The sequence below is a fragment of the Orbicella franksi genome, chromosome 12, assembly GCF_964199315.1.
Source record: "Orbicella franksi chromosome 12, jaOrbFran1.1, whole genome shotgun sequence".
NCBI lineage: Eukaryota > Metazoa > Cnidaria > Anthozoa > Scleractinia > Merulinidae > Orbicella > Orbicella franksi.
The window spans coordinates 8,569,153-8,596,042 of NC_138156.1; the positions used below are offsets into that span (position 1 = coordinate 8,569,153).

General features: G+C 41.2%; 1 protein-coding gene across 1 annotated transcript; it reads left to right on the plus strand.

Annotated features, from left to right (window-relative positions):
- The first annotated feature begins 118 nt into the window (after positions 1-118).
- LOC145462665 (HEAT repeat-containing protein 6-like) lies at positions 119-26,890 on the plus strand. The gene is made up of 28 exons (XM_081446240.1): positions 119-1,097; positions 1,294-1,407; positions 1,832-1,972; positions 2,741-2,856; positions 3,568-3,685; positions 10,747-10,842; positions 11,691-11,769; positions 12,542-13,004; positions 13,314-13,371; positions 13,843-13,953; positions 14,161-14,237; positions 14,593-14,737; positions 15,281-15,380; positions 15,953-16,283; positions 16,676-16,760; positions 17,122-17,202; positions 18,150-18,290; positions 18,376-18,444; positions 18,976-19,154; positions 20,236-20,332; positions 20,774-20,837; positions 21,369-21,445; positions 21,835-21,912; positions 22,486-22,539; positions 22,739-22,906; positions 23,073-23,207; positions 23,671-23,719; positions 24,080-26,890. The coding sequence occupies exons 1-28, from the start codon at positions 936-938 to the stop codon at positions 24,256-24,258; spliced, it is 3,567 nt and encodes a 1,188-aa protein (XP_081302366.1). The 5' UTR covers positions 119-935; the 3' UTR covers positions 24,259-26,890.

Below are 26,890 nucleotides of genomic sequence, written 5' to 3' on the forward strand. Positions count from 1 at the left end.
TAAATTTTCAGCGGTGAATGGAAAGGGGTCAACCTCACGGGCTGTACAAAAAATGTCTATCCTGCATGTTCTTGCCTGCGTAACAGGCAGATGGGGGGAGGTGTGGGGGGGGGGGGGGGGGAAGAGGAAAATGGGGATGGAAAGAGGAATTTTGAAAAATTCTAACCGGGAATTTCTGCTCCATTTATTTTCCTCTGGGATTTTCCTTCTGGAATTTCGGGAATTTTTGTTTGAATGGTTTGCATTTTGGAAATTTAACTATTTTCAGATCTGGAAACTTTCCATGGAAATTTGGGTACCATTTGAGCTTATTTGGCCCCACTCTGAAAGTTCCGGAAGTTGTGGAATGGAAAGCGACCATGATCTGTTTAACTTTCCCTTACGAAATCATATCAGGATTGTCATCAACATTAGCGTCCATTAGGGACATAAGGCTTCCCGAATCGCTACCACCCTGCTAACAGTAACGCCTGCTATTTTATCTTATCTTCTTAAAATCTTTCCCCAGCCCTACCCCCATCCCTTTAGCGCTTGTATCCCACGCGCCGGGTTAATATTTCGCTAAGCTTGCGATCTCGATGAACTCAAGACAAAAGAGAGGACCTGTGGACTGACTAATTTTATCTCTTTTTTCGAGAACGAAGAAAGTATTGCAAGAAAGTCCTTGCTTGTAGTGGTGGGGCGGGGAGGGACGCACCCGCCTACCAGCTACCACGAAAAGAAAATGCGCCGGTGAAGATGTGGACAGCGGTTGCACAAAAAAAGTAAAATGGCGACTCAGGCACATATGAAGAAGAAACGTACGTGAACACATCGAACGCATATACCTTTAGGACATTGTTCTGGTGCCTGTGTTGTAATTCGCGGACACGAGAAGGTTTAAAATACTTCCTAAATGGAACAACTACTTGTGATTGACATCAGACGTGGCGAAAATGTCGTTCAGAGATGATAAATTTCTCTGGAAGGACGCAGCTCATAGAATATTGAACCTGCAGCACTCGTCCTCTGCGGGGACATTAAACACAAATCTTAACGTTATATTGGATGAACTCAATTCTTTAGACTATGCGACAAGTGTCGTTGACAACGAAGAGGTAAGATCACTAAAAATGCAGCCAGCATTTAATGTATACTAACTGGAACCATGCAAGTTTCTGTGTGGTGTTTTACATGTAAGCTTACACGTAAACTTGCATGTAAGATTGAGAGTAGTATAAGAATTTTATATAACTACGTAAAGCAACGACATAAACAACAACAACCTGATCGTCTTTTTTTTTAATCCTTCAGGATGCTTTACGTGTGATGTCTAAATGTTGCACACTTGTTCACTCCAGTGGCAATGATGATTTCCTTGTCACCAAGTTCTGTCAGCTTATAGTCAATCTGTTTGCAAAACAAAAGGTATGTACATGTAAGCGTACTATTCAAATGGACTTTAACAAGATATTTTTTGAGCTTAGTAATCACGCTCACCCAACTCAACAGGCCTTGAGCAGGGAAAGAGTATGTAGAGAATTTTTATTTATTATGAGCTGAGAAAATTACTCCTGAATCATTGTGATTGGCCGAGAGCAGGTTATTTTATTGTAAATTTTTAGTTTGCACTGCAGTGCAAATTAATGTGTGCTTTTGTGATTTTCTTAGTCAATGAGTAATTGTACGAAAGCCGAGCAATATTATTGAGGATTTACACCACTTTTGATATTTAAAAATGTGTTCAAATTGCAAGAGAATTTTCAAATATCCTTAATCGCACTCACATTCATTTGATTACCTCTACTTTTTTGAGTTTTTCACAGTCAACACTGGACTTAATAATTTGCAGGTCACAGTTAGCCAAGAAACACTGAATGACGTTCTGAATTTCCTTATTGACTGCATCAAGACATGTAAAAAGTGGACTTTGTTGAACATTTTAAGAGCTTTAGGATCTACTCTGTATGAAAATGGATCACTATGTGGACAGGTATACATACCTTGCTGTCATTCATCAGTCATTCGGTATTTTGTCATACCTTCAAATGAAACAAAAATTATTGTTTTCAAATCCCTTTAAATAAACCTTGATGTGATGAGAGAACAAATGTAACTGTAAATAAAATGCAAAATGTAAAATTAATGTAAATGCAAATTTAATGTCAAACACAGGGAGTGCTTGCACAATTACCTGAGCCGTAGGCTCAAATTTGCCATCATGGTCTTAAGGTGCATGACCCGCATGTAATTATGTGCAGGTCAGGGGCAGATCTAGGAGGGTGCAGGGGGTGCACACACACACCCCTGAGATGAAACCTTGTTCATCTTTTTGTTCGCTTTTGAAATTTGTATACCTCACCAGTCAGTTACACAATCTCAGTGGTGCACCCCCTCCGAAGAAAATCCTGGATCTTCCCCTGCAGGTCCAAAGCCAAGCAGGGAGTTTTTTTCGTGTCTTAGGAAGTGAAAGTCCTTGAAATATTTGGTTATCATTATCTCAAATACTAAATGATTTACTGAAAATAACCATGAATTCCCAAATTAAATTATATTTTTAAAGTGGTCAATAGCATATCCCTTCAGTAGTGCAACTTACAAAATTGGAATAAGATCATTGTAAATTCTTGAATTCCTTGCTAAAGCCTTGAAAAAGCTGAGAACTTAAATGTAATATTTATGGTAATTATGTCAAGTGAATGTGCATACATGTGTGTGATGGTTCAATACAGCATTAGCAAACAGTTTTGGTTCTCTTTAGTTTGGTGACAGCCTATTGGCTAAAGATGGTGTTCTGGTAAGACTGTGCAGAGATGAGGCACAGGATACTGATGTTCTTTGCAGTGCTGTGCAGTGTGTAGCAAATGTCTGCATGAGGTACTTAATTTTGATTAACTTTTCTGTCATTTAGATATTATTACACAGTTAAGATAATCTGTTGTTAGTAGTTCCTGTTAAAACCACCCATGTTTGCGGGGTTGCACCAAGTCTCTTATATCCTAGTAAAAAAGAGAAGTTTTGAGCAGTTATCCATTTGCATGTAGAATAACCAATCTGTATATTATGCAGCTGACACCTATGGTGGGAACAGTATCGGTATTATTTATTAAAGTACTGTCGCATAAAAGACTTCTTTTATTGAGAGGTGCAGTGGTAAAATGATTGGTATGCTGGACTCTAGACTGAGTGATCAGGGTTGAGGCTCTGACTGGTTACCATGCTGTGTTCTTGGGCAAGATACTTTGCTCTCAGAGCGCCTCTGGAAAACTAGGTGCTGGACGTAGCCCGGCAACAGACCAGCATCCCCCATCTAGGAGAAAATGAAAAGGCGAGCTGGATTTTAAAATATATTGTTTCATGATACTGAAAGCTGAACATTTATAAGCCCAGTGGTCCGATGGATGTAACCTTTACACATTGCTTCTTCCTCTCTTTGGCTGGCGTGAAAGTCTATTGTTTTACAAACTAGTTTATGAGGAGAGGATTTAAACTAGACTCGTTGAATAATTGATCAAACAAGTTATTGATCCAATAAATATCAACAATTTGGTAATCAACGCTTGCTTTTTCTTGTATATTTCACCTGAGATCCTCCAATGGACTGTGCTTAGAGGATAAATTCATTACGCCTGCATTCAATCTTCTTTTGGATCTGCTTCAAGCATCCTCCCCAAAACTTTGTGGAACAGAGATTGAACATTTTACGGTCAGTAATTATTTTCCTCAGAATCATGTTGCTTTTGTATTCTACTATAACCTTAAGAATCATTAATTAATGAGTGTATTAATTAAATATTTTACTTCTTTTTTGCTTTTTATGATTCACTTCCTCTGTATTTGCTACATGTAGGAGTATTAGTTTAGTGTCTTTAACTGCTTAGACATGTAGACAAGGCCTTACGGCTATTTCTGACAGCTATAAATAATTTAATGAGTGATCATAACATACTTAATCATAATATTTTTGTTTGCTATTGTACAAACTAACTAAAAGCTGAGAGAGCTTTTAGCTGGGCAGTCTTGCTTTCCTGGTCATGATAAGACAGAACTTTGATTGGTTTCATCAGCAAATTTTTGCACCACCTCCTTACTGAGGAATATAATCTCTTATGAGAAAAGCTGTCATTATTGGTGAAACCATGCAAAGGAATGTGGTTTGGTTTTAAACAGCCAGAAGTAAGAAGAAGCCTTGAACCAAGTAATGGTTTGCGAAGGAGACTTCTTTTCCCAAAAACAATTTTGAAATATTGTAATGCAGTTAGAACTAGCTAGGTGAAGAGTCTCCAGACTTTTGTTTAGTTTGTAGTATTTACTGGTAATTGTTATTTGTGGATGAATAAGAGATTGAAATGGTTGTGATGTAGGGTTGTGGTATGTGTTTTGGCAAGATGGTGCAGTGACCATTCAGGGATTTGATGAGTGTGAGAATACCTCCATCTATATCATGCCACAGAAAATACAGCCAATCAGAATACAGGAAAGCCGTTGCATATTTGACAGTATTACATCCAACCTTCCCATCATGTGCCACATGTACATGTATGTCACATGGATTTTGTTGGCCACTGTATTTTTTATGGCATGGTATAAAATAGTTTATGCAATGCTCTCTTATGGTATACCATAGAATATCCCACTTGTCACTTAATGTATTTTCTTGGTATACACACTCGCCTTCATACCAAGAAAATAAAAGTGACTCATGGAATGTTCCATGGTATACCACTCAAACGCTTTGCATAACTAGTATATTTGTCTAGGGAGAATGACAATTTATGACAACAATAATTGTTTGAACTCCATATTGATTCTTCGAGCACATGTTTCTACAACCCCTATAGGGGGGTACAACAATTTGTGCAACATCACATCCGGGTTACAAAACAATACAAAACGACTTATCTAAAATGTTTGGCTTGTCACGCGATGTCACGTCCGATCTCTAGTACAAAATGGCTAGTCTAGAAAGTTCAGCTTTCAACATCCTCCACCTTGCAACTTGTGGTAGCCTGTTGCGACTTAAAGTGACTTAGTCAGTCCCTATAGCAACTTGGTCAGTCCTTATAGCGACTTGGACAAACAATCTCTCTTCCTCTGCGAGTCCTCTGTGGAAGGGTGACTTCAGGTTCAGCTTCTTCATCTTCATCCTCCATCGTCTTGGCCTCGCTGTCTGACATCCCACCATCTTGTTCAGTACTCTCTGGTGAGCTTGTAATGGGCGGGAGATTGTCAGATTCAGCACAGAGCTCCAATTTGTACAGTTTGCGAATTGGTCGGGTTAGCAGTCCCGACTTCACCTGGACAGTTGCAGCACGGCACCTTCCATCTCTGCCAAGAATGAGCTGCTGGACAACCCCCATCTTCCAATTTAGATGTTTTTCTCTGTCATCAGCTACAAGGACAACTGCTCCTTCTTTTAAAGGATTTGGCAGAGTCTTCCAAACTTCCCCTTGTGAACCCAGCACTTGATGCAAGTATTCTTTCTTCCACATATCATTCATGGAGGACAGCCACTTATTTCTCCGTTGAAATTCATCAGACATGGTAAGTTCTCTTTCTTCTTCCTTTATGTCTTCTCGCAGTGGCAACAGGAACTTTTCGGGACACAAAGGGATAGGAACACCACCATCAGGATTGCTCGACTCCCACAAGTAAGTGATAGGCTGGTGGTTGATGACTTTCTCCACCTCGGTTAGAGCGGTTACTAATTCCTCACAGGAAAGCACATCATGGCCCAACAAGCGACGTAGCAGGCCTTTAACAATGCCCACTAACCTCTCCCAGGCTCCTCCCCACCAAGGTCTGCGTTCCACCACAAATTGCCACTTCATGTCAAGATTCTTCTCTTTAACCCACTTAGCTGCTGCCACAAAGTTTGATCCGTGATCACTTATGCAGAACTGTGGGACACCTCTTCTGTTCATAAATCTCTGCAGTGCCTGAGTCAACGCTTCTACAGACAACGACGTCACAAGTTCCAAATGAATGGCTCTAACTGACATGCAGGTAAATATTAGGAACCAGACCTTGCTGTTATCCCTCAGGTATAACGGTCCTCCTAGATCCATGCCAGTTGTTTCAAAGGGACACTTGCAAGTTAAATGACACCCAGGGAAAGGAGGTGTCTGTTCCGATGCAGGAGCCGCCAAGAACCTGCTACATTTCCTGCACTTCCATATCACTGATGAGACTGATTTCTTAGAGCGCAGGATCCAAATCCCTTGGCATCTCAGTTCTGAAATAACTGTTGCAGTACCGGCATGTTGCACTTGTTCGTGAATATGAAGCACCAATTGGTTGACAACACCACACTTCTTAACCAGCACTGGATGGAGTTCCTCAAAGGTCGCTTCCACTTGTTGCAAACAACCCCCCATCCTGATTAATCCTCCTTCCAAGAACGGGTGTAAGGACCGCAGACTAGACTGGCGGTAAACTGGTTGGCTATTTTCCATTGACTCTAATTCCCTCCAGAAAGACTTCCTTTGCGCTTGTTTCAGGATGACCATTTTGGTATATTGCAACTCTTCTGAGGTCAGCATATTTTGGGTGTTTTTAGGAGACTTGCGCCAATGTAGCATCCAAGCTACACTTCTCAAAGCGTGAAGGTACTTACTCGTTCGGGCTGGGTCAACAATTTCCTCCACACATTTTGGTTCTTGATTGTCAGCTACAGACATCATCAGCAATGCAGCATCTGCCATTCTTTGGGTGCTTCGGCCATTCTGCCTCAGGTCGTTTCAACCATTCTGGGCTGCTCCACCAAATCTTGGAGTCAGACAACTGAGCTACTGTCATACCCCGAGTAGGTAAGTCCGCAGGGTTTTCATCTGTTGGAACCCACGACCACACTCCACCAACAGCAGTAATCTCTTCCACACGGTTAGCGACAAACACTCCACCCACACACAGTCCCTGACTTATCCACGAGAGAGCAACACTGGAATCTGTCCAAAGGAATTAATCATCAATCTTAAAGACACTGCTGCGCTCCAATCTCAGTGAATTCAGAAGTTGAGCTCCTAGTAAGGCACCAAGAAGTTCAAGGCAAGGTATTGTGTCTCCGTTCGGTGGGGCAAGTCGACATTGCGAAGCAACAAGATTCACTGTTACATCCCCATTTGTATCTATGACATGAATGTAGGCTGCTGCAACATAGGCTTTAGAGGAGGTGTCACAGAAAACATGAAGTGACAGTTTTGTGTTCTTGCACTGAGAGGGTGTTATTCCCAACCATCGGTTTACTCTCAGATGGTTTCCTCCTGACAACCCTTTCAATACTTCTTCAACACGCCTTTGCAAATCCGGGTTAACTTCCTCATCCCATCCAAGCTTCTCTTTCCAACAGTCTTGGACAATAATCTTCAGTGGAGTGACAGCCGGGTTCACTAGCCCACATGGGTCGTAAATCTTAGACAGACAGGACAACACTTCTTGCTTCGTAAGTTTCTTGGGTACCATAACTTCCAGATCAACAAGTGGAAGAACTTCACCAGATTTTAAGTCCCAACTAACCCCAAGTACTTTGTGAAGTTGCTGCACTTGGCTGTCTGAAAACTTGTGGAGCAGATTTTGATCGTTGGACCGAAATTTCCGCAGGTTAAAGCCACCATCTTTAAAGATATGCACTGCTTCGTGCCAGAACTCCCTTGCTTCCTCAGTGTTCTCCATTGAGTTCACTGGATCATCCCTGTAAAGGTTGTGAAGAAGGTGGGAAGCCATTTGTGATTCACTGATGAAACCCTCTAAATGCTGTTTCAGGACTACTTGCAGCAGAAATGGTGATGATTTGGCACCAAAGAAAACCTTTTTGTATCTGTACACCTCAATCTCCCCTTGCAGGTTGAGCCACCAGAAGCAACAAACATTTCAGTCTGTCACGAAGTGACAGCTGCAGAAATGCCTTTTCAAGATCACCTACAACACCGACTTTGCCAACTCTGAAACGGAGAAGTATGCCCCACAACAGCGGTAAAAGGTTTGGTCCTTTCTCAAGGGCATCATTAAGAGAAAGGCCTCCTTCAGACTTAGCTGAGGCATCATGTACAATATGCAGCTTAGTTGTCTCCTGATCAAGCTTAACAACTCCTCGATGTGGAAGATAGGACTGAGGAATGCAGGCTTCTGGTAACAGCTCAATGTGACCCTCTTCGAGGAGTGTTTGCTTCACAAAGGGCCTTGTTAAGTGCTAAATGCTTTCGGGCTTGAGGTTTCCAAAGCCACTACACAACATACTTCCCAGATTCGTTGCGTTGGATAGCATTCTTTACCTCCAGCTCAAGGTCTCGTTCCAACACCTCCTCCTGTGCAACACCAAGGTGGTCCAAAGTCCAAAAGTTCTGCAGTTGTTCATGAACAGAGGCCCGAAATGCATGGACATGAGCTCTGGCAGCCACACCCGCAAATGGAATGGATCCACTTCCACCATGAAGGACCCACCCAAAAATTGTCGGTGTTCCTTTGAGGCCATTCCTCAATTTAATTGTCATACCTTGGACAATGGTGTCATAGCAATCTTCTCCAAACACAATACCAATACTATCTGTACCAGGGCCAGCGAGATCAGCAAGGACTGGACAACCACCAACAACCTCTTGAAGGGCTCGATAGGACTCAGGCTCCACCCTCTCAAAGGCACCAGACAACTCATCCATCACTACAACTTGGAAGGTAAAGGTATTTGGAAGGTTTATTCCTCTTGCAGTCACCTCAACAACATCGAATTCTCCTTCCAGCACATCTCCAAGTGTCTCAATCCGCAAATGACGTTTGCCAACAACTCTCTTTGGTATATTTGCAGCCAAAAATGATGACATCATTGTAAAAGTGGCCCCAGTGTCACACAATGCTCTTACAGCCACATCTCCAATAACAACATACACAGTTCTCATCATTACGCCAGCAGTTTTGATGTCAGCATTCTTAGCGGAAGACATTACAGCAGCTGTTGGAGGTTGAGATAACAGTGGCAAATGACTCTGGTTAGCTGGTGTATAAGGAGGAGCAGCAGATTCCAACTTGGGTGGTTTGGTGGGCTATCCGTACTTGGAGTGGGGTTTTGAACTTCTGAAATTTTCACTCCGCCAGTCTTGCATAGCTGAGGGATTTGGGATCCTCGTCCACACGGGCATGGTTTTCGAAACCTGCATGCAGTCATCCAGTGTCCACTTTGTGCACAACGAAAGCAAGCCCTTATTTCCTTCACTTTCTTAAAGCGATCATCAACCGACATAGGTACAGAGCACTGTTTAGGACTATGTGGACCCTTGCAGAAGATACAGGTTACAGATTTAGCCATTAAACCAGATGCAGTTGGCAACAAAGGTTTTTCCTTTTCGATAGACTGGTGATGTTTAGATGGCTGTTCTATCTCAACAGTCTGGTCAGCACTCTCTTGAATTTCCAGTTCCTGTTCCAAAAATTTAAGCAGCTTTGAGAATGTTACATCCTCCTTTGATAAGCCAGCTTTTTCTTGGGTCCACACCAATCTCCAATCCTTGGGAAGTTTTGATTCAATCAAAGGCATCAAAAGGGTTCCAAGTGCTCGCACAGTTGCACAAAGCTCATCCAATGCATCTCTCATAGCTTTATTGGATTGTTCAAGTGCTTTCATTTCTGCTAGTTTAGTCATTAGGCGAGTTTTTTGCACTTCATCCTGGCCATAGCGTGATTTCAGGCGTTGTACAGCAACTTCATAGTTTGCCTCTTCAGTTTGATGTTTGCAATGTATCCTGTGGCTTCATCATATAGCAGGGACTTTAAGTAAACAAACTTCTGCACAGTAGGTATTTCAACGTTATCATGTATTGCTACTCTGAAAATGTCCCAAAATTCTGGCCAGTCCAACACACCGCCCGAGAATTGTCGGTTTTGGCAACTTCATTTTAGGCGCACTTGACGTATGTTTTGGTGATGGTGCAATGGGTTCAGGCTTCTCACTTGTATTTTGCTTTTGGCTGTTTTTTAACCATAATTTCACATCATGAATTCATTCTCTTACCATATCGAACCATGGTCCTTGGGCGTCCACTTCATCTCCTACTTGAGAGTCATCGTCCAAGAGCTTCTCAATTTCCATCTGCAGATCCTCGGCTCTCTGCAATCTTGTAACAATCGAATCGAGTTGTTCTTCCACTCAAGCAATTTCAGGCGAGTTGGACTCAATCATGTTTCTAACAGCGTCAAAATCTCTTTTCATTAAGCCTCTCAACCCAGTGCGAGACTCTCTTCAGCTGATCAATTTGTTTCGTCTTCATTTCGATCGGCGTTGGCGACAAACAAAAGCAAACAACACTCAAGGCTAGTGATTAAACATGTCACGGGTCACCATGTTTGAACTCCATATTAATTCTTCGAGCACATGTTTCTACAACCCCTATAGGGGGGTACAACAATTCGTGCACCGTCACATCCGGGTTACAAAACAATACAAAACGACTTATCTAAAATGTTCGGCTTGTCACGCAATGTCACGTCCGATCTCTAGTACAAAACGGCTAGTCTAGCAAGTTCAGCTTTCAACAACAATAGCTCCAGTACTCATTGCTGTTTTCTGTCAGCAAAGCTATTGTGGGAAAAATTTTTATTGCCTCATTGATGAAAATCAGCCCCTATATCGCAGTACAAATTATTTGGAGATAAGAGAGATTATTAAATTCTAATTCTTGGTTTTTAGTATGTGTTAGAGAAGTGTGGCTTACATTGCAAATGAGAAACAAGAAAACAATATTCTTAAAGGAACTGAATGCCCTTTTTTCTGTGTTTCAGCTTGTCAACACAGTTCTGCGAGCTCTTCAACATATCCTTGTACTTGGTTGTTCAGGGCAGAATCAAAATCTTGGACCTCTCTTGGCTTCACTTAAGGTAACTACCATTAGTAATGATTCAATTTTAATTAGCCACCTGTGTGCTAGTTTGTGAGGATATGTATTGGAGAGGGGATCAGGAGTGCTGGGGGAGGGGGATTGAATTAGGGATGGGCTACTTAAGTTCTTGTTTTTGAATAGACATCTTAACATGGCAATGTAACACAGCTCTTTAACAAACAACTTCAGATACATGTGTTGTGTGTTCTATTCTCAACAATACACGTATATATTTTTTGTTATATATTTTCGTGAATCTCCTTGCATAATTTTACATATGTAGTTAAAACAACTGAAGTATAGTACTACGGACAGTAGTTTCCATGTAAGAATGGATAAATATAATTTATAGTAAGGTTGGCAAATGGTCCTTAAAAAAGCATGGGTCTCGCCCCCCACTAGCCGATATGTGCATCTTGCAGTCACAATTTTTTTTCCACAAAAGTGTCTGACAGGCTTTTAGCCAGATGGGTGTTTAAGCATCCTGTGGATGGCCACTTTTTAAAGAAAACTGTTCAATTTTCCATACATTGCCGTACAAAATTGTTCATTTGAGCAGGCCCTAAGGCATATTTTGCCCCCCCCCCCCCTCCAGTTTTCAAATCCTGGCTAAACACTTGGTGTCTGGGAAGTCCCAATTTGGTGGTTTCTTTTTAAAAAATGACATCTGAACATTGTAGGGTCTGAACATCTTGCACTGGTATTTAAAACACTTTGAAGTCTTGGTCTCAGAATATAAAACGTCAAAATGCCTCGGTCTCACAAAGAAAAATGCTAGTCTTGCCATCTTGCAAGCTGTTGTTATCTGTCCTGTTGAGTTAAAATGATTCTTCTGCTAATATTTAGAACTACATGTTTTGTGGAATGCCAGGCTACAAACCAGTATATACTGAGAAGAGCCACCAGCAATTAGAGGATCAGTCAGGTAAAACCGTCTTATCGGTTTTGTTCTTTGTAAGCAGCCAACTAACCCAAGATTCTATGTAGTAACACCAAGAGAGGATGAATAATAGTAGAGCTAATCCCTCATATAGACCTTATCCCTAAGGTAATCCCTCTCAAGTCATTTTTAGATCAGTCCCAGTTTTGGACATCTCAGAAGGGTCTAGAATAGTCACAGTACTGTGATGTTGGTTTTGCTCACCTGGACAGCCCATGCTGCTTTACACGCATTTTCTTCCTCTACTAAAACATTCATGCAACATGCGTAGTAACATTATCCATGGAAGAACTGGGTACCATACATGTGGAAAAATAACTTGTGACGTATTATCCTAGGAATAAGGCCTTCACAATATAACAACTCTCTTGCCCTTCATCATAACTTTTTTATGTAAAGCAAAGGAACTAGGGATGTCTGCACGCAGGCTAACAGTGACACTGTTCAGTCACTTGAACTCAGACAGTTCAGCAGGGCTGGGAAAATGTGCCATTTGGTCGTCCAGGACAAGTAGATTTCTTTCTGGGCAAGTACCTTTTCACTCGCTTGCCTGATGGGCAAGGGATCAGGCAAGTTGTCTGCCAACTAAATCATTAAAAGAACAAACTAAAACTTGCCCAGGGCAAGCAATAATTAGTTGAGAGATACTTGTCCAAATGGCAAGCTGGAATTTGAGTTTTTTTCAAGCTCTGTTCAGTCCACTAGACCACCATGATTACCCACTTTTAAAAAGCAGGATTTGACTTTCCTTCTGCAGGGATAGAGCCAGATGATTTATCCTCAGTCCATTTGAATACAATACCTCAGAGGGATCGCACATACTCAATTCTTAGCAAGAAGAAAAAGAGACGCTCTAACAACAAAAAATCTAAACAGGCGACGTCAACTTCAACTCCAAAACAAATAACTGTTGGTAGCTCTTCAATGGATGCTCTGACACCCACATTTGCGACATGTAACTTAAATTACAGTGTACCCAAAGATCCTGCTAGTATGGAAAATCAGTCCATCAGTCCTAGACTGAGGAATCCACCAAGACATGCAGCACATTTCACAGGAAACAATGTTAATCAAAATAGAGACAGTACAGCGGCAAATGCTAATGCTTTTGATGGCTCTGGCACTGAGTCATCAGGTTACCATAGTGCGTCAAGCTTGTCCACTGCAAGTTCTGACTCAGAGTATTCTGACAGTGAAGCAGGACAGACTGCAAGACTGAGGTATTGTACTGATAGATGTTTAACTAGTTTCTTTCTTTGGGTATTTTATTGTTAACAATACCCATTCCTTCAGTGACTAATCCTTAAAAGAAAAGTTTAACTTTTTTTATTCATGAATTATTGATCCATGGCACATTACTATATAAACACCAGTGAAATACCAGGTGAGCTTTCACTTAATAACATAGTATCTTCACATGTGAAAATAACATGTTTTATCGCCACAATACATTGATACTTTGTCTGCTCTGATTCTCATGTGTATTTAGTTTCGTTCGGGCTGTAACTAACACTAATGTTCTCTTTCAGATCGATAACATCAAAAGTTCGGCTTAATGTGCTTCTTTGCCTTCAGGCAGTTATTAAAGTGAGTAAGAGTACTGACAGTATATCACACAGGCATTTTTGTTGAGATGGTGCACAGATAAGTCAGAACATGTCATGATTATAACACTTTCTAACATACAAAACATGCTTTAAAGTACTACTGTTGTCAGGTGAAAATTTTAAAAAAATAGTTACCAATCAGAAGAAATAATTATATTTACAGTTCTTGTCAGAACTAAATCTATATGCAAGCTCACATGCTGCTATTTGGAGGGAAAAAACAGATTGTAAAAGAGGGCTATAATTGTTTCAGTGGAGTGTTATTAAGGCGACTCCTTTCAGTTCTGCTTCACGGTTGCTGAAGTAGTTGTTATGGACCAATGGTGAGGTCCACATTTTGAAATAATATTTGGCTCATTTATAATGATTGTAAATAATGAGTATTTAGGAAATAATTATTATTGAGCTTGTTCAAGCTCAAGGTTGTCATAAATATCATTTGCTTTGTTAGAGCACAGACAAGAAGGTTCTGTTTGGATATTGGTCGTCGTTTGTTCCTGATAATACAGTGTCGTCATCTTGGTCTCTCTTTACTACAATTCTAAAGGATCCCACTCCAAAGGTTGGTGATATTTAGTACTGTCTTATTTTGCCTTGAGCACAAAATTTATCTCAGTGAAATTCCAAAGCAATTGAGTGATTCCAAGTTTGCAAGTGTAATCCCACATATTACTGTAGTAACGTTTTTATAAAAATAAAAATACCTAGCAAGTACACTGTACTGTAGTTTGAGTTAATATTAAATAATTTATATGTGGTTATTCATCAGGGTCGTGCTGGTGGTGTAGCAGTTTTGATGGATTTGTTGGACGGTTCAAGACAGTTCTTAGTGGCTGCGGAGGACAGGTATGGATAGAAACTGTAACATAAACCCTAAGCTATTTTAGACATATACTTTTTCAAGCTGGGAACTGCAACAATTTGTTTGAAAACAGCCTATTCTAGGAAAGAGTTTTGTAGTTGGTATTAACATTACGACCACTCCCACCAAGGCCAGCTGAGAAAATTGACAGGATGTGGACAATGAAAATTGAACAGAAACAACTTAGCAGAGAAAATGTAACGTACTGTTGACAGTTGACTAATGCAAACTTTGACTGCTCCCCAAGGGCACCCCATCTCGTGTTAGTGACATACTTCTAGTTATGTGTATAGATGGTACTACACTCTGATACATTGAAAAGCTGATTTCTTATTTCAGAGAGCAGCACAGTTCTTCACCATCATCACGCCCTTATACCTCGTTCTCGGTAAAGCTGAGTGGAATTGTTCACGAGCTTCACAGATGTCTCCTACAAGCGTTAATGGCTGAGACATCTGGTACTACCAAGGCGCAGATACTCAAGGTATACGTTGAACTTGTATTATTGTATTACTTGTATTTTATTGTCTCTCTTTCTGTCCCTTAGAGGAGCATCCTTCAGATTTGCCAGATTCCTTTACTGAACATTTCAATACTGATTACTCTGTCCTTCAGGTGTTGTTAGTGGTTGTTAATTTCTCTATCGTAAAAAGGTCTCGTTGTGCTTTTGCGATAAGTTTAGAAGTTTGATGCTCAAATTCTTCGCTGGCTATTTTTGTAAGCTAAAGATAGTTATTATACCATTAAGCAATAGGCTGATTGATTTAGTTTCTTCTGTGAACCATTGCAATAAAACGCTTTGAGCCTCCCATCAATTACTGTCACTCTGCGTGAGAAAGAAAAGAAAGTGTGCGAAAGTTGTTTTACTTTTTCTCAGAACAAGTATACGCATATCTCGTTCATCTGATGTTATCATGCAGGTCATGTCATGCCAATCAAAAGAAAATCAAAGCGTTTGTTGGAAAAATGCATACTACATGTACCAACTAGTATTGTCTCTGACTGTTCTGTTGTAATATTGCTCCAGTGCTTGTCCCTTCTGGTTCTGAACTCACCATACAACAGACTGAAGCAAGGACTTTTAACCAAAGTTGCCAGACAACTCAGACCTTTACTGGCTCTCAAAGGTAAACTAATAGGCTAGTGATGACAGCATTTTCAACAACGTTTTCTACGAAGTAGTTAAGTTGCATTTTTTTGTAGCTTAGTGTCTAAGCCCACAAGCTCTTCTTTCGTACGGAATGTCTAGAGGAATAGCTAGTCTCCATGGATGGAATACTAGTCAATCCCAGCTTATCCCAGTAGCCTTTTGGTAGATTCCCTCGACAGTCTGCCGGGATTTGTTTTTATGCTCATGGTGAGGAGAAGGCTAAAGTGACTTGCCTAAAAACACCACAGGAAAATACTTAAAAAAACAAAAACTATGTTCGCTTGGTAGTTTTCATAGTTGCTCTCTTCTCGATGAAGAACCGTCACGGTGATGACTCCTAGAATAGCGAGCAAGTGAGATATCCACAAACGAGGGTCTTTGAAACTTAACACCCCATCTAAGTGGTTCCTATTCAAGCATTTTTAACCCCTATAAGGTTTGACAGGTATCCCCGTTAGTGCCATGTGGTAATTCCCTCACAGTGGGTGCTTTTATCCCTGAAGGCTAACTGACAAGCATCTTTAATTTGTATTTGTTGCTTGCATTCAGACCCAAACCTACAAACAGCCGTGCTGTCCTGTCTAAGAATGGTGGTGTGTGTACACACCCCTCTCCAAGAAGTAGCTGAAATTATGAGACCAACCTCAGCGGAAGTCAACAACCCAGGAAACCGCAGCATGCCACAAACCAACAGCAGTGTGTGTGACAGTAGCAGTAGCCCCGCCGTAATGAGCCCCGAGTTACAGATGCCATCCGAGTCCCCATGGTTGATACAGTGGTGTATCCACGCAGCAAATCGACGAGAAAATTCACTTGTGGTGCGTTTGGAAGCCTTGCAGGTTTTGGGTTCATTTGTGAAGAGCTATGTCGTTTTATTAAGGTATGTAATTTAAAATGTCTTGTAGATCTTGAGCATTTTTTTTACTACCGGGTTAGCTTCTAGACTCGTGAATACAGGTTTTTTTTAAGGAAACGGAATCCAGTTATTATTATAGTGGTTTCAATTTGCAACTCATTTTAAATGATCCCCGCCCTCTCTCGCCAACCTAACCTCCTGATTTTTTTGTCATTTGCCGACTGCTGTTCTACAACTGAATTCAAACCATTGTTGTTGATTTCCCCTAGTCTAGGTATGCCTTGATTGAATACGTGTTTTACTAGCTCAGCTTAAGGGAAGGGTTGACTCAACCTGACTGTCTTATTCTGGAGGGCACGTGTAACTTTTTGTAAAGCTTGACCGTCTTCTAAGTGTTATGTTTTGTCTTGTTGCAGTTCCAGTGTGGTGGAATGTCTCAGGAATCTGGCGTGTTCGTGTTTAAAAGATGTTGATATATCATTCACTCTGTCTGCAATGAAGGTTAAAACATGTTGTCTGTTCTTATTCTTCATCTTTTCATTGCCTATATTGAAGAAATGTTTCTTCCTTTTCTAGTAAGTGAAGTGGAAATTGAAGTATACGGTTCCATTTGTTATCAGCCCACCTTCTTCATCACATTTGGAGTGTCCCCGCTTGTTTTCGTTTGTTTATTATTTCTATTATTACACAAACCTTGTTAATGAGAGAAATTTCTAGTTGCTGCGTTTGGGGAGAATGCTTCATGGTTTATTTGTAGTTTACATGTGAAATTGCAAAACTTGGATGTTGTGGAGCCAGCTGTGTGCAGTTTTTTTGTGTGAAGGCCCAATAAAAATGTAATCTTATGGTCTCATTTTTGTAGCTACTTGAAGAACTGGCTCGTGCAATGTACGCTGAATATTCAAACACTCACGCTGGTAGAAATGCAGTCTCCAAAGAACAGGTAAGTTCAGGAAGGGCCTGGGTGGGGTGGGGGGGGGGGTACTCCCATGTATAAGCTATAAAGGTATGTGTTGCTGTGAAGGGCATAGCTTTCAGGCAGTTTAGTCTGGGATAGGGATAGAAATCAGACAGTTTTGCCTAGAGAATAATAATTTAGTCTAGAGCAAGGTGACAAGTGACTTTGTTAGATATTGGTTTAGTCAGTGTATGTTGAACTACAATAGTGATAAAGTTTCTGCTAGTCTGGAATAGGGTACGGGTTTTTGGTTCCTAGTATAGAATAGGGTTGTAAAATCAAGCTGATCATGGTCTAGTATAGGGAAATGGTTTCAGTGTCTCAGTGCACCAGGGCCCTAGTTTCTCACATACGAGCCTGTTTTTAGATGTGATGTCTCGGAACAGTTTTGTGGACAAGCAATTATCTTTGCTGGCGTCACAGTTAGTGCCCTGCCAGGCATCCCAAATGTCACATAAATGTGCCATGTTGCGTGACAACGTGTCATGTCATACAAAGTCGGCTTCAGTTGCCAGGCAACATGGAAATAAATGACTGCTAAGCCACCACACCTTAGACACATTATGTTGTGCAGGCTTTTATTTGACTAAGAATTAAAGACAAGCGTCTAAGTTACTTCTTCCAGTAGAAAACCTCGTGTTAACCTCGACTTGAGGAGTCTGGAGTTGACCTGTATGTGGTGAAATCCACCATGTTGAAATTGGGTAAACATGGTGCAAAATAATGTTTGGACAGGAAATAATTCTCACTAAAAGCTGTTTCCTGAACCTTTCAGAGCCCGTGAAGTCAAAAACTTTGCTAATCAAATTAAAATACTGTGAAGCAGGCAGTTCATTTACAGTTGTGCGTAAAAAAAAAATCACCGTTGAAGCGTTTTTCATTCTCTGTAGCTTCTTGTTTCCAATGATTGTCGCTTTCATTGCATTTGTTAGATTTTACAGTTCTGGCTGAAACTGTTAGATGGTCCATTGATCAGTATGATACAAGAAGGAAGCTCTGTTTCTGCCCCATCATGCAGCGCTGCTGTTGACTGTTTGTCAAACATTGGAGCTGTTATCTTAAACGAACTACCTGTGAGTACTAACTTGTATTTTCTTATCGTGCTGTCTTCGTCGTTGCTGTTGTTTGTCGTAGTTCATCTCTGTCTTTCTTCTTTAGGTACACAGACGTATTCTTTGCATCACTCTTCTCCTTGGTTTGTCAAATGATGAAGACAAGAATGTCAAGGTAAATTTACACAACTTCATCGTCCTTTGTTTGTCAAACCTCTTTACAGTGAGGATGTTCCGGTAAACCGTGAACACTTGAATTTTTTTTGGTGCATTTTCTTGATGATTATTCACTGAAAACCCTTCATAAAAGCCAAAGAATTAGCTGTTTTATAGCGAGAGAAACGCTAGTCCTTTGGCTTACAAGAAGATCCCCCATGGCATTGGGTAATCATAAAAAATACAGTGTTGGTGGTTTGAGTGTTCTAACTGCTCTACGAATACCAAAACGGCGGAAAGTAGTGTCTGTATTATAGAGGTGCTTGTATTGTAAGAGGTAGGGATTACAAGAATTCTGGTTTCTTGTGGACCAACTAAGTGAACTCTCTGTTACATATAGCGGAGTAAGGTGTTCGTCTGTGACTTGCTTTTACTTCGGTAGGTTTGTGCACCCTTGTATATTCAACAGTCATAAGACTGAACGTGTATAAACTGTCTTCAGTGCAGAGTACTAATGGACAGCCATTGTTTTCTTTGTTTCTTCATCTAGGCGTCGTCAATTCGTGCCCTAGGCGTATTTGTTCTGTATCCCTGCCTCAGAGATGACCTACTGTTTGTAGCGGACACAGCCAATGCCGTGCTCACTGCCATGACAGACGCAAAGATTATGGTTAGGATGAAGGCGGCCTGGGCTCTAGCCAATCTCAGTGACTCCCTGGTGACCAATATGTGAGTCAACAAACACTATATTAAATCCGAAAGTGAATCCTTAAACTGGACTTCTACAGGCAGGTCACACTGTAATATTATATAATTGGAAGCAAATGACATTGTGTGCAGTACTTTCAGTCGACGTGGCCACGCCAATACATTTCTGACGCGGTCTCGCAAACACGTTTTGATGTTAACAAGAAGAATATCTCCAATTTCCCCCTTCCCCTCCCCTCCGCAGTTAGTTAGTTAGTGCTTTGCTCTCAGAGGAAAAAATTGAAAGGTACAGGGTACAATTCAGACAACCTGCAAATCTGCGCGTCATGACTGACTTCTCGGGCTTTATTTTATCGTCGGAATGTGTCTGTGAGAATTAACTTACAGCTGTTGTACACTGTTGCTAAGTAACAATGACGTATCTCAAAGGCCACACACCGAACGGGGAACGTTTCGGAGTACTTGCGAGTGCTCCTTCTGTGTTCTGATTGGACAATAATAGTCGGAAAGTCTTCCGCGTTGAACATACTGAAAATAACAATGTGGCTTCCTGCAAACTTATCACATTGTTAGATGTATTCCTTAATCGTAAAAATGGAGTAGTCCTTATTTCTTAGCGAAAATAAAATATTGCATTCTGACCTAAGTTCTGTGACCTAATATCACATTCTGACATTTTAACGTCCGGGTTCGAGCCCTGCCCGGGGACATTGTGTTGTGTTCTTGGACAAGACACTTTACTCTCACAGTGCCTCTCTCCACCCAGGTGTATAAATGGGTACCGGCGAACTTAATGCTGGGGGTAACCCTGCGATGGACTAGCATCCCATCCAGGAGGGAGTAGAAATACTCCTAGTCGCTTCATGCTACAGAAACCGGGATAAGCTCCGACCTGATGGGCCACTTGGCTCGCATGCAGACTTTACCTTTTTTTTTTACCTTAACGTCTAAAAAAGACACTTAAGCGTCCAAAAAAGACAAACTTACTTTATTATTGAAAAGTGATAAAACACCTCTAAGAGCGTGTACTTTACTAGTATTTGACAAACGACGTTGAGTTGAGTTTATTTCCTTTTCTTATGGATGATGTTGCGTTGGACAGGTCTTGTGGAGACTCAGGTTTTATGGAGGATTTTTCCGACATGTTACTGTTGAAGCTGTTGAACACTTCGATCACAGCGGCCGACGATAATGAAAAGGTTTGTGTTTACAAAGCTTTGCAAGATGATTCAAACCCAAGATAGGGGTTTTATTTGTATGAGGGATTTTCGTAGAAATCTCTTTTTATGACTCGTTTTATTCTCTATATTGGCGTACTTGGGACTTTTTGTTATCAACTTGTTCCTTTAGACAAAAGAACTTCGTTATACTTTGCTAATATTTTTAAAAAGCGTTTCCTATTGCTCAATTTACATTACAGTTTGATGTTTTAGTATGACATTAATTTTGGCCTCCTCTGAAGAATCAGGGCCTTGAGATTTTCAGTCCGCATTTACGCGCATAAACCAGCAATTGTTTTCCCTCTGTTTCTAATATGAGCTGGTTTTAAACCCGCCTTTTTTGTTATTTGCTCTGTTCCTACCTCCTTGGATAATGTTGAGTCAGTTCATCTGATATTTATTATGCCATGCTTGTTTCAGGTGAAATCAAATGCTGTAAGAGCCTTGGGGAACTTTCTTCGTTACACTAGAACGTCATCTCTAGGTGAGGGACAAAAAGACACTGTTGTTGAGCTAGCCACTTGGAACGGCGTGTGAACGTGTTTAGAGCTTCAAGGTTTAAAATACACTTGTTTCCATCGTTCAAATAGTTGCACTTGTGGTTCGATAGGAGTTTGCGTCTAAGGGATCTAATACCTTTGCAAGTCGGAATAAAAACAAAGCAGGCTGGTTCTGCTATTGTTAAGGGTGCGAGAATCTGAAGTGAAGATCTAAAACGTCAGGCCCATATATTTGCAAATAGTACGAGTCTTTTAATAAACTGGGTTAAGATGGAATAGCTTAATTTAAATGGAACTTGTATAACTGATTGAAAAGGATTCTGGCATGCATTTGCCTTTGTTTGTTTGTCTGTTGTTTACGTATGTATTCTGTTTTTGAGAAGCTATTTTTGGAGAAGAGGCAGCTAGTTGTGGGAAATATTTTTAATCTAAGATGTGGTGGGAAGAGCCATTATATTTGGAGCTTGTTTTATATTTGTTACGTAGACAGGGGTTTTGTTGGTTTCTTGTTTCAGACAAAGCTGGTTTTATGGAAGCAGTGGAGAAAGCGGTTCAAGCACTGGTTAGGAACGTGGGCTCTGGTCTTATGAAGGTGAAGTAGTGATTTCGGTCAAACTGACTGACTGTTTTTGTGACAGGTTACATGACGTATCCTCGACCCTTACTGATCTATCTAGTTATATGGAACTTGATCTTCTTACAGAAGGGATGTTATTTCCGTAACAGTGCACAGAGTCGTGCAACCTTTTTAGGAATGGATTCATGGTGCAATTTAGACAATACTCGATCTTATCCCATTTGCTTGGGCCTTGAAGAAACATTTGCAATACATGCTACCGCGACCCGGGTGTTTGGTATAGGCCATTGACCAACACATTTCTCAGTAGATACGGAAACCCTTGCTATATTCTCTTCCGTTTCCGTCGAATTGTTAAGGATACAAACACAGTTGACACGCCGTGTATGATGTTCTGTTGACAGGTTCGCTGGAACGCTTGTTATGCGATCGGCAACGTGTTCCGGAATCCTTTCTTACCAACTGGTACAGCGCCTTGGACGGTTAGTATTTATTTTTCAATATTTGTATTCTCCTTACAATATCAATGCGTGGCCAAGCATGCGGGTAGGCAGAATAAAGAAAATCATCAACTAGAGGACGTTATCTTGATGAACTACCAAGTTCTCAGAACCAACATTAAAAGAAATGTGTGACAATTAGTGGGGAGAATTGACGTTTCAATCTAGGTTGTGAATTAGTTGAAAAGGAAAGAAAAGGAATATTATTCAAGTGTCTTTCAGTTAATTTTATCACTAGTGAAATAATACCTTGACTTGCCTAGCGATGACTTGTTTACAAGTCTTCAGACGTTTCCTGCCTAGGAGGATGCACTACCACTCAGGATTTTGTGATCAGATTATTGGGAGAATCACAGCGTTCTGATTGGTCGGGTGTTTATAAGAAAGCTTCTTTTCCCTGTGTCCTGATTATCATCTCTTTCCGCCCTCAGCTGAAAGCAAGCTATTTATAATTCGTCTGAGCAAATGAATTGATCATTTTAAATTTTATGTTGGAATAACAATGTTTCATTGGAAAGAAAAATGAAGCTTACTACTTTCTGTTTTTCTTTGTAGACTGAAATTTACAGCGGATTGGAAAATGTCATTCGCGATTGTAAGAACTTCAAGGTGAGTTAAAGCGATGTGTAGCCTCCCACGCAGACGCTCTTGGGGCTCGTCACGCGTTCCTTCGTGGGGAGGGAACGTGTGATGAGCCCTGATCTGTGTGGGCGGTTAAGTGAATTGTTGAGTAATGGTTAGGTTCAATAGCAGTAGGAAAGCAAAACCAACACTGCAACACGCTGGAAACACTTGTGTTTGATTCTAGGTGCGCATCAATGCTGTCATACCGTTATCAGTTCCCCCAGAGAGGCGTTACTTTGGTGACGTGACTCTTTATAGTCACGTATACGCAACGTTGATTGACGCATTGAAAGGAACCGAGAACGTGACCGAGTTTTGTGAATTCAAGTACAGGGATACTCTGAGGCAGCAGGTAGGAGTCCATGTTCTTTACATAGACTTAAATACGATCCCCCGTGTGTTCAACTTCCTGGGGAAACTGTACTGGGCTTTTGTACTGGGGGGGGAGGGGGCGGGGGTGGGTGTAATTGCGTCGCTACCGTGTATGATTGTTACTAAACTCCGTTTTGTTTTGATAGCTGTGCAATTCTTTGTGTCACATGACGAGCTTGATGACAGCAGAAGACGCTGTTTCTTTGGGCACTGTGTTGGGGGAAAACCACGATACTTACAAAGAATACATCAGAAATTATGTTCGGCAACTTAGTGCTCAGGTGAGAAGAATTGATTCCTTCCATTTGCTTTAGCCCTCTTCGCCTTCCGGCCTTCTTCTTCCCTCCCAATCGACCCCCCCCCCCCCCTCCCTTCCCTCCATCCCGATATCTCACTGCGCAGGACTCTTCTTTCCCTCCCCTTATTCTTGTATCCCTGCGCCGCTATGTACTTTGGCCTGCTACGATCCAAGCGAGAGGTAACCATTTCTCATTTGTTTTCCCTCCACTTTGTTTCTTCACTCTTTCTTGTTATTCACGGAACATCTGTCATCCAAATATGGCTGAACAGGGTTTCTCTGCGGTCGTGGAAGAATCTTTTCAGTTTGGGAACTCAATAGCTTATCATCTCAGGAAAAGTGTCGTGACTTAAAACACAATTCTCCCAAGGGAAATGATGTCAAATGTATGGAAACAGTTGTGAGAATGTGCTACTAAACACTTACCTTACTGCTATTTTCTCTAGGAGTCCCCAGTCGAAGATCAGACGGACGAGAAAACAGCTGGTGAAAAATGTAAGTCAATCTGTTGTTTAATTGATTAGGATCTCGTCAAAGTTTTCATGGTAGTGTGAAAGTGCTGTTCTCGGCAAATTTTCGTTGAAGCACTGGAATAGTTTCCTATTCTTATTATCCAATCAAACATCAGCGTGAGGACTCGTGAATACTTCGAAAATGATCACACATGTGTGACACAACGAAGATAGGTCTTGTTGCTAAGCAACATTGGTGATGAGATCGCGGGCTCGGTCCATTCTCGGAAACAGGAAGTCGCCATCAACTGGTACAGTTTGCTTGTTTCGCTGACCGTTTCGTCCTGGATTATGTTTTATAATTCAAGTCGGCTAACACAATGTTCTCTCTGTTGCTGTTTAGTATCCACTGTACGTGGAGCTCACAGGCGAGTACACGAGGAACTTGAGCCTTGCAGCACTGTTGTCAAGATCTTACAGGATGTTTTTGGAGAATTACGCAAGAATACGGAAACTGAAGATGACACCTACAATGCAGAGATAGAACAGTCTGACATGACACATTCTACTTTGCCAGATTAGCACTGGTACCTATGTACTGAGCGAGAGGACAAGGCAAGCCACTCAGTTTTGAATTTTACGAAGAGAAAAGAAGAGGAAGGATGAAAATATTCCCTTGGTGATTTGACGGCGCTTGAAATAATTTCATTCAGCCACAGTGGAAGAGGAATATCGTCATATGAAAGAACAGTTTGGTTTCAAAGTGTGCCCAATCAAGAATGGTGTTATTTGCTGTACCATTAAACTAATTTATTTATTGACTTGCTGTCTCGAGCTATTACTCTGAATTAAAGAAATTTAAACTAAGAGCATCGAAGTGTCAATTTGTTACTCGTTATCTGCGTTAAAAGTTTTTTTGCCTTCGCGAAGATATGACCCCTTGACACTGGTCCAATCCGTTTTGTGTGTTTTTCCACCCCGCTTTCCAGTGCTTCTTTCCGGTTTACAATGAGATTAAAAAGAAAATCATATTTTTCTTGGTGTCCTCAGTGATTGAACGTAAAGTTTAACAAGTGGCTTTTCCCTATCGATATTCCAAATTTGAAATGATGACAGCAGAAGCTTTCGACACCATCTGTCGAAGGCGTACGGACACCTTCTGGCTTGGGGTGGCGACCTTCTTGCCCGAAAAAAATTCGCGGTACAAAAATGTAAGAAGGGTGAAACTTTAGAAATCTTGAAAGCATGGCGTGATACCTATATGTTGAAGGAATGTTAAAAAGTTTGGTTTAAGTAGCTATGTTCCGCTGTACCCTTTAAAGAATTGCGGAGTTGAATTTGACAACTGTCGACAAAATATATTTGTTTAATTCGAAAGACCCTCAAGTCTAAGCTGACGGCAAAAACGATTACGTCAACAATTTTTGCCGCCTTCTGAGATGATTCCGAAGATCTTTGCATCTAACGGGACACAAGGAGAAACCCGTGGTTTAAAGGGGAGCAAAAAAACATATGCGAAGGAGGAAGGGAAGGGGTATGTAGGAAGGCCCCATCAGGAGCGCACAGGGATCAGACATAACAGGACGCATGGGAAGCGTAAGGTAACACGGCGAATGCACAAGAAACGCACGAGGAAATGCGCTTGCGAAAACTGACAAAAGTAGCAGAGGGGACTTAGCTGGGGGGAGGGGGATTAAACCACTGGAAAAGCATGGTTGCTTGTACATAGATCACGGTGAAAGGCGATGCAGAACAAACGGGAGACAACGAAACGCGCAGAGAACGCTAAATAGAAAGAGCATTACTTGTGGGTTCCCTCATGCGTTAGCTAGTCCATTTCACCGTACTGCGTGCTCGGAGAAACTAGCAGAAAACCGACGGGCATACTTAAGTACCAAACCCAAGGGAAACGCTAGGGAAATCTCGGAAAATGCATGGAGAACGCGAGAGACGATATGCATGGGGAAGCCCGAAGTAACGCTCGGGGAACAGAGGAAGGAATCCATTGGGGAGCAAACTGGGTTGTTCAGTGTGGAGGGAACGCACACCAAATGCATGGAGAATGCAAGAGCGAACGAACGTGGAGATGCACGAGGGTAAACACAGGGAATGCACGTGGTGTAACAGAACACAAATCGCAATCGCTTCGTTTGCTCGTAGTTTTTAATTGTAAATCGTAGTCTAAATAACAGTATTACCTTTTAAAAGCAAAAAGAAACCGATTCCTGAAAAGGTGACTTACAATAATGCTGTCTTTTCTGATGACCGAGGACGTGCAGAGACTTTTAATGACTTTTTCAAATCTATATACAAAGATCATTCTGACTGTGAAGTAAATGTCGACGTGCCTATACTTCCAGGAGTAAAAAACTTTTTAGCTCACATTATAGTGTCAGTTGACGAAATTGAGGATATACGACGCTCACTAGACACTCATAAAGCTATCGGTCACGATAAACTACCTACGATGGTATTGAAAGAATGTGCAGTCTCTAGCACCCTCTATAACAGCGATTATAAATTTCAGTCTAAGTCATGGCTTTCAGCTATCTGATTGGAAGAGAGCAAATGTTCCTCTAGTTTTTAAAAAAGGTAAGAAAGATCTTGTTGACAATTATCGTCCTGTGTCTCCACTACCAGTTATTTCCAAAGTCCAAGAACGTTGCGTGGCTTCGCGTCTCGTCCCACACGTGAAGGAGTTACTGTATCCATTCCAACACGGTTTTCAAAAAGGAAGGTCTTGTGTCACGCCGCTCGTAGAAGCTTTTTATGATATTGGTGGCGCGCTGGACCGTGGGATTGAAACTGATATTATCTATCTCGACTTTGCCAAGGCTTTTGACTCCGTATGTCCCGCTAAGCTGGTTTCCAAGCTATCAACCTTTGGAATTAAAGATCCTTTACTATCTTGGTTTCACTCGAATCTAACTGGGAGGAGTCAGAAAGTGGTGGTAAATGGAACGTTCTCTAGATGGACCGATGTAGGGTCAGGTGTCCCGCAAGGGTCACAATTGGGACCAATACTGTTCTTATTATTTGTTAATGACATGCCTAATGTAGTTACCAGTGCGACGCTGGCTATGTTTGCAGATGACTCAAAATGTTACAAGGTTACTAATCATCATTCTGATTACTTGCAACTACAGCAGGATTTAGATGCGCTTTCAAATTGGTCGTTGCGAAATGAGTTGTTTTTTCAGCCTACTAAGTGCAG